The sequence below is a fragment of the Vombatus ursinus genome, unplaced genomic scaffold, assembly GCF_900497805.2.
Source record: "Vombatus ursinus unplaced genomic scaffold, bare-nosed wombat genome assembly UNPS02014812.1, whole genome shotgun sequence".
NCBI classification, from domain to species: Eukaryota; Metazoa; Chordata; class Mammalia; order Diprotodontia; family Vombatidae; genus Vombatus; species Vombatus ursinus.
Genome location: NW_020954590.1, coordinates 2,185,319 through 2,199,961, shown reverse-complemented (window position 1 = coordinate 2,199,961; position 14,643 = coordinate 2,185,319). Strand labels below are relative to the sequence as shown.

Here is a 14,643-nt window from a genome sequence, read left to right as displayed (position 1 = left end):
ATGGTAGGCTAAATGCCTAGGACTTGAAAGAATGAATTAGCTGTTTAAAAGATTATTGGGTATGGGGATTAGGGATACTAATGATGTATTTCAGTAATACCTTTCATCCAGAGGTCTAATAATGGTGACCATTTTCCCAGCATCTGTAAAGAGAAGCCTTACTATGCTTACTATGCCCATTTTTACATAGAGAAGCTGAGATTAATAACTTGAGCTGTCTGATATTACTCATCAGCGACAGTGCTCAGAAAGGGTGTGTTGAGGTTTAGTAGTTGCAAGAGTTGTGGATTCAGAATCAGAGGAACTCCTTTGTGAGTTTAATCAAATTTCTTCCTGTCTCTGGGCTTCAGTTTTCTCATATGTGAAATGAGAAGATTAGATTAGACAATCTCTAAGGTCCCTTCTTTTTGTAAATTCTATTTTCCTTTGCTTCCTGATGTCAAGTTGTTACAATAAACTGATTTCTGTAACTTTCAGACTTGATAGAAGAATGCAGTGTTCCATGGTATTAAAAAGTTGAGAGACTTCTCTGAAAAAGGAATACTTTAATAAATGATGTATCAAAGTGGTTGTAGCTGGCTTGAGAATCTATCCATCATCACACCTGAAAGTACTATAGGTCAAATTAGTGCAAGTCCCTTGATAGCTACCAGATTGTGGTTTGGTTTAGTAAAACATCTCTGACTTTCTTCATGTCATGCGCCTTGCTCTACCTTCAGCCCCAGGTCAAGCATTCTGGCTCTCAACCTGTGTCCTTGTTTACCAGATTGGTCAGAATTAGCCATAGCTAGCCTCACTCAGACCTACTATGCTATCGGCCAACATCTTTATGTAAGGTTGCTGAGTGTTGCTGTTGTCCTCCCTCCCTCCCTCATACATACTTTTTTGATTATTATCCCCATTTTACAAATGGGAAAACTAAAGCAGACAGGTTAAGTAACTTGGACAGGGTCATCCAACTAGTAAATATCTGAGGCAGGATTTGAAGTTGTTTTCCCGACTCTCAAATTTAGCGATTTTATACATTCAGTCACCTAGCTGCTTTGTCATTTAAACCACCATTTATTGAGGGCTTACTATGTGCCAGTTACTGTGCTAAGTTCTGGGGATAACAAGAAAATTGGAAAAAAGAAAAGATCTCTGCCTAAGCTCCTTGAGGGCAGAGACCATCTTGCCTTTTGTATTTTTTATCCTCATCACCTAGAGCCATGTCTGGCACAGAAATGCTTAATAACCTTCTATAGGGAAGATTATTTACCACCCCTGATTATGCTTCAGTAGATTCAATAGATATTGATGGGGACACATCCACCAACTGTGTAGATGATAACCCATCCCACTTCTCATCCTAAATACCTACTATGAAAATAGACACTAACACTAAGAAGGAGGATTTAAAAATGAGAGTGTGTCATCAGTATTTCTGACCACATCAATTATAGGGATCTATGGCTGATTTCTGGGAATTTTACATGCTTGACCTTCATTTTCCGTTTTTTTTGTGAATGTGTTTTTTTTAATGCCATTTTAAAGTTTAAAGCACCCACATATCTTTACAATCTTTTTTTCTCAGAGCTCTTATTCATCAATAGCTTGTCATTGATTTTTTATGTGAAAAGCAGAAGAGCCTTCATTACTTTTTCACAGCAGCAACAAAAGATTGTCTAGATTTTTGCCTGCTGTGAGTATGGCATTTAATCTCATTTTGTTTTTCTAAAGATTATTTAGGAAAGGATTGTGAGATTCACCATTATAAAGGTTTGTTTCAAATGCCAAGTAAGGAATGGAAAAACAAAAAAAGAATTAGAGTTAAGTTAGTGGTGTTATGTATTTTTGATTTTGAAGCAAATCTTTTTTTTTTTTCATAAAGATGGATGTTGTGGAATTTTTTAGAACTAGGGTAACCTTACAGATCAGTTAGTCAACAAGCATTATTAAGTGCCCACTATGTGCCAGGCACTGTGTTAAGCACTGAAAACACAAAGAAAGCAAAGAAAAAAGTCTAATGAGGGAGACAACATGCAAACATGCAAAACAAACATATACAGGATCAATGGGAGATAGTAAGAGGTAAGGCCACCAGCATTAAGGGGGATTGGAAAAGGCTCTTTGTACAAGGTGTAAATTCATCTGACACCTGAAAGAAACCAGGGAAGCCAAGAGTCAGAGATAAGGAGGGAGAAAATTCCAAGCCTTATTCCTTATCACATACTCTTTGATCCAGGCACACTGGCCTCCTGGCTATTACACAAACAAGCCATTCCATTTCTTGCTCTGGGCATTTCTCTCTGGCTATCCACTATGCCTGGGACTCTTCCCCTTCTCCATTCCAATTATTGACCTCCCTGGATTCCTTTTAATTCCCAACTAAAATCCCATGTTTTATAGGAAGCTTTCCCCAGCCTCTCTTAATTCCAGTGCCTTCCCCTGGTTAATTATTTCCTATTTATCCAGTATACAGCTTGCTTTGTATATATTTGTTTGCATGTTGTCTCCCCAATTAGATTGTAGGCTCTTTGAGGGTAGGGACTGTCTTTTGACTCTTCACTATGCCTAGCACTTAGCACAGTGTCTGGCACATAGTAGGTGCTTAATTATTGATTGATTGATTGAAGCCTGAGGAACAGCCAGTGTCTTGTTCAAGGAACAGCAAAAAGGCCAGTGTCACCAGAGCAAAGAGTACTTGCAGGGGGAGAATAAGAAGATGGGAGAAGTAAGTGGGGGCCAGATAATGAAAGTCTTTGAATGCCAAATAGTATTTTATATTTGATCTTGGAGTTGTAGGGAACCACTGTTGTTTATTGAATGAGGATGGGATAAGGTATGTGACATGATCAGATCTGTATCTTAGGAAGATCAATTTGACAGCTGAGTGGAGGATGCACTAGAGTAGGCAGAGACTTAAGGTAGGGAGGCCCTTCAGCGGCCTGCCCCAGGGTGGTAGTGGCATCCGGAAAGTGAAGGGAGAATATTCAAGGTGGGTGGTAGGGTAGGGAGAAGGGAATAAGTATTGTAGTCCCTACTACATGCTAAGCCCCTACTAAGTGCTAAGCACTTCACAAATATCTCATTTGCTCCTCAGAACAGTCCTGTGAAATAGGTGCTATTATAACTTTACATTTGAGGAAACTGAGGCAAACAGAGGTTGAATGACTTGCTCAGGGTCACACAGCTAGTGTGTCTAGCGCAGGATTTGAACTCGGGTCTTCCTGATTCCATTTCCAGGATTTTATCTACTGTGCTACTTAGTTGTCATACAAGAGATGTTATGGTAGAAATGGCAGGACTTGGCAAGAAATTGGATATGGAGTGGGGTAAGAATGTAAGGAATGGAGGAAAACACCAAAGTTGGGAGCCTGGTTGACCGGGAAGATGGTGATGCCATTGACAGTTATCAGAACATCAGGAAGAGGGGAGGGCTTTGGGGAAAGGCAGTGACTCCAGTTTTGGACATGTCAAGCTTAAGGTGTCTGTGGGATGTACAGCATAGTCAGTTGGAGATATGAGGCTGAAAGTCTCCTGAGTGGCTGGAGCTGGAAAAATAGATCTGGGGCTCAGGGGTAACTGAACTCTTGGAAACTAATGAGATCATCAGTGAAATAGTATATGTGGAGATGCCAGCCTCACTTTAAAGTGGACACAGGCCAACCCCCTCTCTGATGCTCTCGTTTCTCTAGCCCTGGTTCCATCACCTACTAGCTGTGTGTCATTTAGCTTCCCTGGCACTTGGTTTCCTCATTGGTCAAAGAAGAGATGTTGGACTACATAGGCCTTCTAGATCTACATTTATGATCCTAATGATTATTATAGTTGACAGGTTTAAAGAGTTTTGTATACCTTATCTGATTTGACATCAACAGTTCTATAAGATAATTTCTATAGATGGTATCCCTGTTTTACAGATGAGAAAACCGAAGCCAAGAAGTATATAATTTATTGGGGGTAACAGAAGAACTAGGGCTACAACTCAAGTGTCTCAGCCAGTTCATTTTCTACTATTACAAACTATGTCATTTTTAAGATTTCTGTAAAGAAACAGCATTAAAAAGATTTTTTATAGAGAGGTATTGAAAATTAAGTTTCTTGTTAAATATTTTGAGCTTGTGTCTGTAGAAATATTGGGAATAGAACTAAAGTCAATTCACACCCCTTTTTGATCCATCCATACTTGGAAATGAAACAGATACTCTGAGGACCTGTGACTTCTAATTCAACCATATACATTGTATTAATCTAATAATCTAATACATTGTATTAGAAGGTAAGTGCCATTCATGTAGGGACTCCTTTTTTGTTGTTTATTCATTTGTCTTTATGCCTAGAGTATTGCTTTCCCTGTAGTAGACTCTTACTAGATGCTTCTTGAATTGAATTGTGTTCATAAAGTTATGAATTGACACTGGCATGTAAACTTCATTAGCTCCAACATGTCAAAGAAAAACTATTAATCCTGTATTCTGCATTGAAGGCACTCTGCCAGAAACAATTAAAACATTAACATTAATCTAATAACCCAAGCATTTTAACTTGGAGAGAGTGTTATGATCAAACCAGGACAGTCCGCCAGGCCGTCAGACATGTCCTTTACCAAGAGAAATTGAGGCAATACTTACGGGAATATTGAACAAAGAAAAGATTAAAATATATTAAAATAACATACTTAGGTTAACATTCCAAAACAGTTGTCACTCTTCAGTTCCTTCCTTGACCATTCTCCTCAAGGATTGCTAGGGCTTCCTCTCAAGAGTCAATGAATCCTTTCTGAATGGAGAAGTGTTGGTGGTAACCCCATACTTTCTGGATTTGTAGAAAGAGTATACTGCCCTTAGATGATTTAATAGCTCAGTCTCTTCAAGAGGTAAGTGAAGTCAGTATGCATAACTGGACTAGAGGTACTCTTTGTTCTAAGTTTGGCTACCATCCTTAATCCATTTGCCCAAGCAAGGCCTTTTGTCCTTATTTTAACCCGCCTAAAGAGAAAAATCTATAAAAGATTTTTAGATCAGAGAAACTATTATTTCTTAATATTTCTAGGGAAACTAAAATGGAGTGTTTTTTTTTAATATGCTTACATAAATATAAACCTCAAAAAGTCTTAACTGACATTGTCGCTAGCCTTTCCAGAGTGAGGTGGTAGTCATACTTGGCTTCTTTAATTTGACCTGTTACTGAAATGGATTAAAATAACTTCTCACATTCATATAAGATTTTAAGACAAAGTATTTTCCATAGAGCAGCCCTGTGAATTAGAGAGTTCAGGTATTATGATCTCCATTTTTCAGATGAGGAAACTGAGCCATAGAGACTTAAGTGGTTTGCTATAGGTCAGTCACATCACTAGTAGGTGAATTTTTAAAGCTGATATGCAAATACAATGCAAAAACCATGGTAGAAGTAGATGAATTAAATAAATAAATGTTAAATAAGTGCGGTTCTAAGATGGCAAGCAATGAGTACTTAGGGTTATTTCATGAATTAAGTTCTATAACCTCTTCCAGTTTGCCAAGGAAAGCAAGCTTCATCAAGGGATTATAACTTCAGTGTCTGTTGAAATGAAATAAGGGAAAACATTGGCCAAATGGCAGAATGCAGGAGGGTAAAAGGAAAAGGGTGTTTTGCCAGGCATCAGAGTTTGGTTTGGTGAGGATTTCAGTGGTGGAAGTGGTTAGGATCAGACTGAAGCATCTAGAGCAGAAAGGGGAAGGACATGATGAAGAAGGGGAACTCTGTGGCATTTGCAAGCAACAGAATCGGGTAACACAGAGCTCTAGCCTTGGGTTGGCTCAGCCTGGCCCTTTTGCTTCTGCTGAACCTGTTACTCTCTGAAGATCTGAAAAGGTCTTTGAAGATCTTAAGATAAACAGTTCTGGGATATGGGTAGCGGAGGTGGCAGTTTAGGACTGGCTGACTTCACGGGGTGAGATGCCTGTGACATCACATGTGACAGCACTGAGGACACAGACAAAAATGAAAGCTTCTGCCCTCACTCAAGGAGTTTAGACAAAATAACTCTATACAAAATAAATATAAGGAAGAATTTGAGGGGAGCTTGGGGAGGGGCGGGGCAGGCCAGCAGAGTGTAGTAGTGGCTGGGATAGATAAAGAAGGGCAAGATGCTGTGTGCCATGATAAAATCAGCTTTTGTAAACTGCAGTGATGATGACTGTGAACTGCCCGCCCCCCTCCCCCAAATCAGGAGCAATCTTTCTCCTCAGACTTCATCTAACAGGTTGTTTCTCTAATGCATTTATTGCCAGCAGCTTGGCCTAGTGGATAGAAGGTCCTAACTTTAGTCCGGACTCAGATACATACTTGCTGTGTGACCTTGGGCAAGTCACTTAACCCTTCATTGACTCCAGGCACCTGCTGTACAAGGCCAAGACTTTACCTGTGGTCCCTGAATTTGTTTTTCACAATAGGAGTTCTTGTATACTAAAGAAATAACAGCTGTGTAAACAAACAAACAAGATACTTACATGCAATATATATGTAATGGTTGTCTGGGTCTGTATGTTATCTTCTTAGCAGATTGAGTATCTTGTAGAGAAGGGATTGTGTCTTGTCTGAACTTAGGATTTGCTGCAGTGGGGCAGCTATGTGTCACAGTGGATAGAGTGCAGGGCCTGGAGTCAGGAAGACTCATATTCCTGAGTTCAAATCTGGCCTGAGACACTTATTAGCTGTGTGACCCTGGACAAGTCACTTAACCCTGTTTGCCTTAGTTTCTTCATCTATAAAATGAGCTGGACAAGGCATGGCAAACTGCTCCATTATCTTTGCCAAGAAAACCCCAACTGAGATCATGAAAAGTCACATAAGACTAAAAGGAGTGAACAACAGAAGTTTGCTCCAGTGCCCTCTCTACACGTAGCAAATGCTTAATAAATTTGTAATGGATGACCTATTATTGTAGTCTTTTTTTTTAAGTATTCATTCTCTTATTTTTGAATCATTTTAATCCTACAATTTATTCAGTAGAACACCAAATATTTACTGAATTCCTATTAGGTGCCAGGTTTAGGTTTAGGTGAACAATCTGCTGCCATGCAATTGACTTCTATGAGTTACTATTTTTCAAGGCTTAAGCACATATTTTGATAATGTTTTCCCTCTCCCTGGCCCTTTCTGTGATATTGTCACTGATATAAGAGGATGTTTCTTGAAACTGTTAAAATGTAGCTGTGACTTCTGTCTTATTTCTGCCATGTGGGTCGGTGGTGACTAGTCCCTGGTGTGTCCCCATCTCTGCCCTGATTTCTGTATTGTAGGGCCATGACATCAGGCCGTGGAACCACAATCTGTGAGCCGGCTGTAGACTGACCATAAAGAGGCATTGTTAGAGAGGAAAAAACAAACAAGCCAGTCATATTCAGAGTACTTGTTTCTTATTGAAGGGTACTCATGCCCTTGCCTGCCACATTTCTGAGTGTGGAGAGGGTCTTGTCATTTTGCATGGAAATGCTTAGCCAGAGTAAGTGACTTAGTTAACTTTATAACCTTACCTCGTTTCTGTGCAGAGAGATACAGTATAAGTATGCCTCGTTTTACATAACAAAATGATTCCTTTTGTAAATATGATCTGTATAAATTAATTCACATTTTAAATGTACTAAGGAAACTTGCTGTTGAAGGAATTATATAGGGGAAAAAAAGGATTATTACCCCAACTTTACAGATGAGGAAACTGAGATTCATAAACGGTTGAGTGATTTGCCTGAAGGTCACACAGCTATTTAAATATCCCAAGTGGGCTTTGAACTTAAGTCTTGGTGACTCCTAGAGCAGCACTCTGTCCATTGTGTAATGCTTCCTGTCTTAACAGGATATCTTTCTGTCATTTACTATAATTCTTTCCAAGAATCTGTAGCTTATATCTCTCTCAAGTTCCCATTCCTGTAAGTGTATTTACCTTCCAGTTTGGTTTTCTTGTTTTTCATTCCTAACCATTAAGGTAACTCCTTGTGTTCATTGATCGAAGGTCAAATGTTATTCTCACACTTTTGATCAGTTCTTTTTTGTCAGAAACTATTACATCTTACACAACTTTGCCTTAAATTGGCATCTCAGCTTTCTGGATCATAAAGTTGTCCTCTGTTTTACTTAGGTGACACTTTGATGTTCTGTGTAGGTCATCTTTGAAAAAACTCAGATGTGATGTTGAAATTCCCTTTGATGATGATCTCTTTCCATTTTGTGAGACAAGTAGATTTGAACATGTCCTACTCCATATAGTTTGGCACTTTGCGCAAGTGGTGTAACACTTCTGAACCTCAGTTTCCACCCCTTTAAAATAATGTCTACCCCTACCCCATTTAATAAGATTGTTGTATTCATGTATTTATAAACACTTTAAAAACCATGAAACATTCCACACAAATTTATAATTGTTTTCTTAATACTAGTTAATATGCCTGAAATGTTTCTCCCCATTTTGTTCTTGATTGTGCTTAAATATTTTTTTTTTCCCAGATTAATACTGAAGAACATGTGGATGCAGCTGACCAGGAAGTTATCTTGTGGGATCACAATATCCCTGAAGATATCTTGAGGGAGATAACCAAACCTAAAGAGGTCCCAGCAGAAAGCGTAACTGTCTGGATTGATCCACTTGATGCTACGCAGGAATATACAGGTGATTTCGGATTAGCTGACATTATAGAATGGAAAGTTAAAAGAACAAGTCACGTTTGGTGATCGAGTGTCAGTCTAAGAGGAAACTTTTTTTGCAGTGAAACTCACAGAACAAGTTACTGAATGCAGTATAGCATGATGAAGGAGTTAGAATAGATTAACTCTGGGGCCTTCTCCAGGTTTAAAATCTTGTGATCCTAATGTCTCATAACCTGCAGCTTTTAAAAATAACACTGTATTTGTTAGGAGAAAAAGTCAGCCTTTATTTTCTCTGATTAAATTGTATTGTACTTAAATGTCTTGAGCGAAGCAGTGATGTTATTTTCTGTCCAAAGAGACAGCTGACTGATATTTATGTCATATTTATGCTGTGGTACAGGGTACAGTTGAAAGGAGGCAGCCATATGGCATAGTGGATAGAGCACTGGACCTGGAGTCAGGAAGATCTGAGTTCTAATTTGGCCTCAGACATTGACTAGCTCTGTGACCCTGGGTAGGTCACTTATTCCTGTTTGGCTCAGTTTCCTCATCTGTAAAATGAACTGGAGAATGGCGAACTACTCCATTATCTTTGCTAAGAAAACCCCAAAATGGGGTCATGAAGAGTTGGAAATGATTGAACAGCAACAACAAAAAGAATGAGTAAATTTCAAATCATGCAATTTTAAGATGAGAATTGACCTTAGGGTAAACTAATCGAACCTCATTACTTTCTAAATGAAGAAATGGTTATCCTGGTTGGATAAATGATTTGCCTGTGCTCATACATCTATTTAGTGACTGAGCCAAGACTAGAATCTAGCCAACATCTAGCTAGAATCTTTTCACTACTACTACTTTTTCTTTCTTTCATGTTGGAGGCAATCAGGGTTAAGTGACTTGCCCAGGGTCACACAGCTAATAAGTGTCTGAGGCTGGATTTGAATTCAGATCCTCTTTAATGCAGGGCCTGGTGCTCTATCCACTGTGCCACCTAGCTGCCTGTACTTCCTTTTTCAACAACATATTGCCTTCTGAGATGGTTTAATCACTTAATCTTTAAATAGGTTTAGATTTATAGATAAAACTGACCCAAGCATTGAATCTTTTAATAAATGAAAGGATTATTCTCTAACCTTTCATGGTCAAAATCCATTCTCTAATGTTAATCCTTTCCCTAAGAAAAATGATTTAGTTATTTCTGGGACCTAGATTCACAAACACTGAGCTGGAGGAAACCTTACAGGTTGTCTAATGCAACCTGAATCAGAACTGGATTCTCCTTCAGAACATCCATAATAAGTAGCCCTTTTGTTCGTGCTTGAAGGCTTGACGTGACAGGGAACTCACTACTTTTGAAAGCAGCTCCTTACATTTTTAGGCAGCCTTAATTATTCTGAAGTTTTGCCTTCTTCTGGTACCTTGTGAGACATTTGAATGTTTTTCTGTGCCCTGTGATAGAATTCATGCAGGTCTGGTGAGATAGAATGTATTTCATTAATATTTACTAAGTAATTTTTACTTCTTTGTAGGATAATCTTAAGTACAAAACACAACTAAATATATCTTCAGTTGACTAGGACAACTTTTTGATTATGCTCTGTTTTCAGGAAGAAAGAGGCAAATTTGAGGAAAACAAATTATTAGGGATTGACTAAAAATTAGATTCAGCCTAATATCATGGAACTTTTACAACTCCAGTGTATCTAAGACAGTGAGATTTGATATTTAGCATTCACAGTGATGACCCTGATGCCCTGTCCCTGCTGCTCCCTGAGTGACCTTGGGCAAATCACATCCCTTCAGGTTCCTCATCTGTAAAATGGAAGGTTTGATCTCTTAAAGATAATCTCTAAGATCCTTTTTAATTGTAAGGTTGCTGCGTTCCGAGCCATCGAAAAGATTATATTTAATGTGTTAATTTAATGCTATGTTTATTGATATGCTGATTTGTTGTTTTTAATATATTTTGGGCCAGAAGTGTATTGATTATGTTCATCTAAGATTCTAAACAAATTGTTTTTTGGTTTGACACGAAAATTCGATTAAAAGAAATACTCCATTCCCTTATATTTCCTATGAATCCAGAATTTATTTCATGTGCATTCATGACCTTGGAGATTCACAGAATGATTCACAGTGGAAGCTTTGAAAAGCTTGACCTTCCAGGCACTTTGAAAGGCAAGATAGTTGAAATGCAAAAAGAACATATTCATTTGGATAAAGTACATTGGAAATAGACGTTATGTAAGAAATAATCTTCCACAGGAGTGGATTGATGAAAACTAGAATTTACTTTATATTTGCAAGGGGCTCATTCTGTGGTAAGGCTCCATCTATTTTAGGGCAGACTTGCCCCACGAAACCATTTCATATCACTTTTTATTTTGAAAGCTGATCTGGATTCTGGATTTATATTTCGCGACTTTAACCCTGGTATTTTTTTTTTCTATTCCATATAGAGGATCTTCGGAAATACGTCACTACAATGGTGTGTGTAGCTGTCAATGGTAAACCAGTACTGGGAGTAATACATAAGCCATTCTCTGCATATACAGGTACTCTTTTGTCCTGCTGCATTGTTTCATTCTGTTAACCATATCAATGAAGCTGATGTTTGTAGCAGTAAGTTCATACCAAACTTCCACCAAGTGCTCAGTGAATATTGAGCTTCAGACTTAGTTCATTGCTTGAAAGGTCCTATTTTCCAGATTGGGCTGCGACTACTGACAGAGAGGCCAAGAGCATGAGTATGGGTGCCTGAGGATGTATGTGCATTAAACTGAATGTATATCCTGCTATTTCAAAGCCAACTCAGAATTACATTTTAATAGTTTTTATGCCTCTTCTCTCTTCCTTTATCACAAATAATTTACAATTGCCCGTGGTCAATAATGAGCTAGATATATGTAAACAGATTAATACACCCCGAGTTTTACTACATTACTATCTATTTTTCCATTTTCTCTTCTTTTCATTTTTTTTTTAAACTGGATAGGTAATTTCATTGGTGCAGGGGTTGCTACCAGTAAGGAGAATGTCCTTTACTAACGCAGATTTTGCCAATTTGCATTAATTGTGCTGACGTTTATACAACCTTATTGAGGTACCGGGGCATAGAATGGTTAAGTAACTGTGCCCAGGCTCACACAGCCCATCATATGTGCCAGAGTCAGGACTGAATCTAGAACTTCCTGAGTAGGAGGCTACTTGCTTCTATTATATTTATCTCTATCTAGATCCAGGTAGAGATAAAAAGATAGGTTTTGTTGTTTTCTGTCATGTCCAACTCTTCGTGACTCCATTTGGAGTTTTCTTGGCAAAGATACTGGAGTGGTTTGCTGTTTCCTTCTCTAGCTCATTTTATAGACGAGGAACTAAAGGAAACAGGGTTAAGTGACTTGGCCAGAGTCACCCATCAGGTGAGTGTTTGAGGCTGGATTTGAACTTAGGAAAGTCTTCCTGATTGCAAGGGCAGTGCTCTATCCACTGTGTCACCTAGTTGCCCTGGAGAGATAGATAAAGATGTTTCTGTATATGACAGAGTATCCAGTTGACCTGTAGGTACCTAGCTGTATTCTTCCATCATAATATCAACCTTCCTTTTAGGTGGTAATGCATATATTTTGTTCATTATCTCCTACCAATAATGCTGTTGCATAATACAGTTTGCAAGGCACATTTCACATCTCAAATATTCCTCCGAAGAACCCTGTGAGGGTAGAAGGTTCAACATAGGTAGGTTAAATAACTTCTCCAAAGATATAGTGTATTTTAATATGTATAGTCTAGTATGACTAGAATATTCTATTATACTTTTTGTCTCCGCTGTTAAGAATGTAGCTCCTTGGGTATAAACATTGTTTCATTCTTTATTGTTTGTATTTCCATTCCTGGCACCATATAATAGGTGCTTAATAAATATTAATATTTATACCCTCAGTATAGGGTGCTCTCACTTCCCTCTACTGTCTCTCTCTATTATTCTTATGATTCCTCAGAGCTCTGAAAAGTATCATTGTTCTAATTTTTATATAAGGGGAAGCTGAGACATAATGAAGATGAGGCGTGTTTGTACCTTCCCTACATTAAAATATTTTTTTCATAATGACTAAATATTGGGCACATAGGGGACAAATGACAACATAGTTACAGACATCATTATCACTAAAAATTGTTTGAAATTTGGGAATCATGATTGACTTAGTCAGAACTGTTGTGAGTTATGTGCTGTGCACAAGGTCTTACAGATAAAACAAAACTGAAATAACTTGGAGTAATGGAGGAGAAGCCTCATTTGTCTTAACGTAAAAATTGCTTCAAAAAACACAGTTACATTACTTCCAAATACAGTTAGTTATCTTTCCTTTAATGAAATATTTTTTAAGCAAATCTTGGTAAAACAAATGTCATTAATCACATTTTATTGACTTCTTATAAAATCAGATAGTTTTTATTGGGGAAAAACATCTTCTGGGTTTAATAATATACTTTAAAATCAAATGGTAGAGTTGGAAGTCAGATTGCAACAAAATATTGAATTAATTGGTTGAAAGGAAGAAAAGGAAGTGATGCCTTTTTATTTTTTTCTAGGCATTTGGCTGTACAAAGGATAATGTATTGAGGAGATGATGACATAATCAAGTGAAGTTTTTGTTGTGTCTTTGTTTTTTCTTTAGGATGAGAGAGACTTGGGTATGTTTGTAGGCAACAGAGGAGGTAGTAGATAAGGATGCCTTGAAGATGGAGGGACAGAGGGGAGCAATTAATGACATGCCAAGCTCCTGAAGAAATAGTGTTCATCAGCACATGAATAGGAACACAGAAGGCAGATTGTAGGAATAACTCAGAGTTACGGTTTAGGAAGACATGAGTGGCAATCATATAAGGGTTTTAATAAAGGCTTAAGGTTCAGAATCTGCCAAATTCCAGTGAAAGGGAACATAAAGTTCACAATAAGACAGTGAAGCAAACCTTTATCTATGATAGCTACTCACAGAATGCAGGACAGTCAGGGAGAATGATGGAAACACGTCCAATGGGCCCTGTTGGTCCAGTTGAATTGCCTCTCACTAGGGACAGAGAGGCAATGGGGCTCCTCCCTCCAAATCAGTAAAGTTTTCTGAGTTTTTGTAGTGTTTTTATCAGGGTCTGGCAGGACCATGAATTGGGGGAAAGAGCTAAGGAACTTCAACTTCGGAATTAGTGCTGATTCATGATAGTAGGAGGAAGGAACACTCCTATGGACTTGGAGGCTAGCTAATATTCAGATTTCTTTCTGGTCGGAAAAGAGGCTGTTACTGCTGGTCTTTTGACAGAGTGACTCAGCTTTCCTGGTTTGTTTGTTTTTTTTTTTTTCTTTAAAGTTTTCTCAAGGCTTCCTCATTTAATGGTTGGAGGAGGACACTGTATTCCTTACAGTAAAGTGGCAAGAAATTTGAGGGCAGAGATCAGTGTGCAGTCAAACTGGTTAACTATAAGGTGAAGTCTATGGAGGGAGGAGAAGGAGGCTAGAGAAAGGGAGTGATTGATTAGGAGAGTAGGTAATGGTAAGAAGGGTTGCAGTAAAGATAAAGAAGAGGTTCCAGTACAGGGAAGCTCAGGGAGAATTGGCAGGATAGGAGGTTATACTCAGGAATTTCTGAGATCAGGAACACAGTTATGGATAATATGAGATCCAAGATAGAACTACCCAATAAATGAGATGGAGTGAAAAGGCCAGTTGTTGATCAATAAATTGGGAGATCAGAGTGGCCAACATTTGTTGAGGGCTCCACATAAGAGTGCAAAGTGTTTTGTTTCTTTTTTTAATTAATTATTTTTCATTTTCAACATTCACTTTTACAAGATTTTGAATTCTAAATTTTTTCCCCTCCCTCCACTCCCTCCTCCCTAAGATGGCATGTAATCTGATATAAGCCATACATGTATGATCATATTAAACATATTTCCACATTAGTCATGTTGTGAAAGAAGAATCAGAACAAAAGGGAAAAACCACAATAAAGAAAAAAACAAAAAGCAAACAAAAAA

At 38.1% G+C, this 14,643-nt stretch overlaps 1 protein-coding gene across 1 annotated transcript in view; it reads left to right on the top strand.

Annotated features, from left to right (window-relative positions):
- Positions 1 to 14,643, top strand: part of LOC114054059 (inositol monophosphatase 3) — a 56,147-nt gene that overhangs the window by 28,643 nt on the left and 12,861 nt on the right. The window contains exons 2-3 of the mRNA XM_027877127.1: positions 8,470 to 8,632; positions 11,073 to 11,168. Of these exons, the coding sequence (XP_027732928.1) occupies positions 8,470 to 8,632; positions 11,073 to 11,168 (259 nt within the window). The remainder of the gene's footprint in view (positions 1 to 8,469; positions 8,633 to 11,072; positions 11,169 to 14,643) is intronic.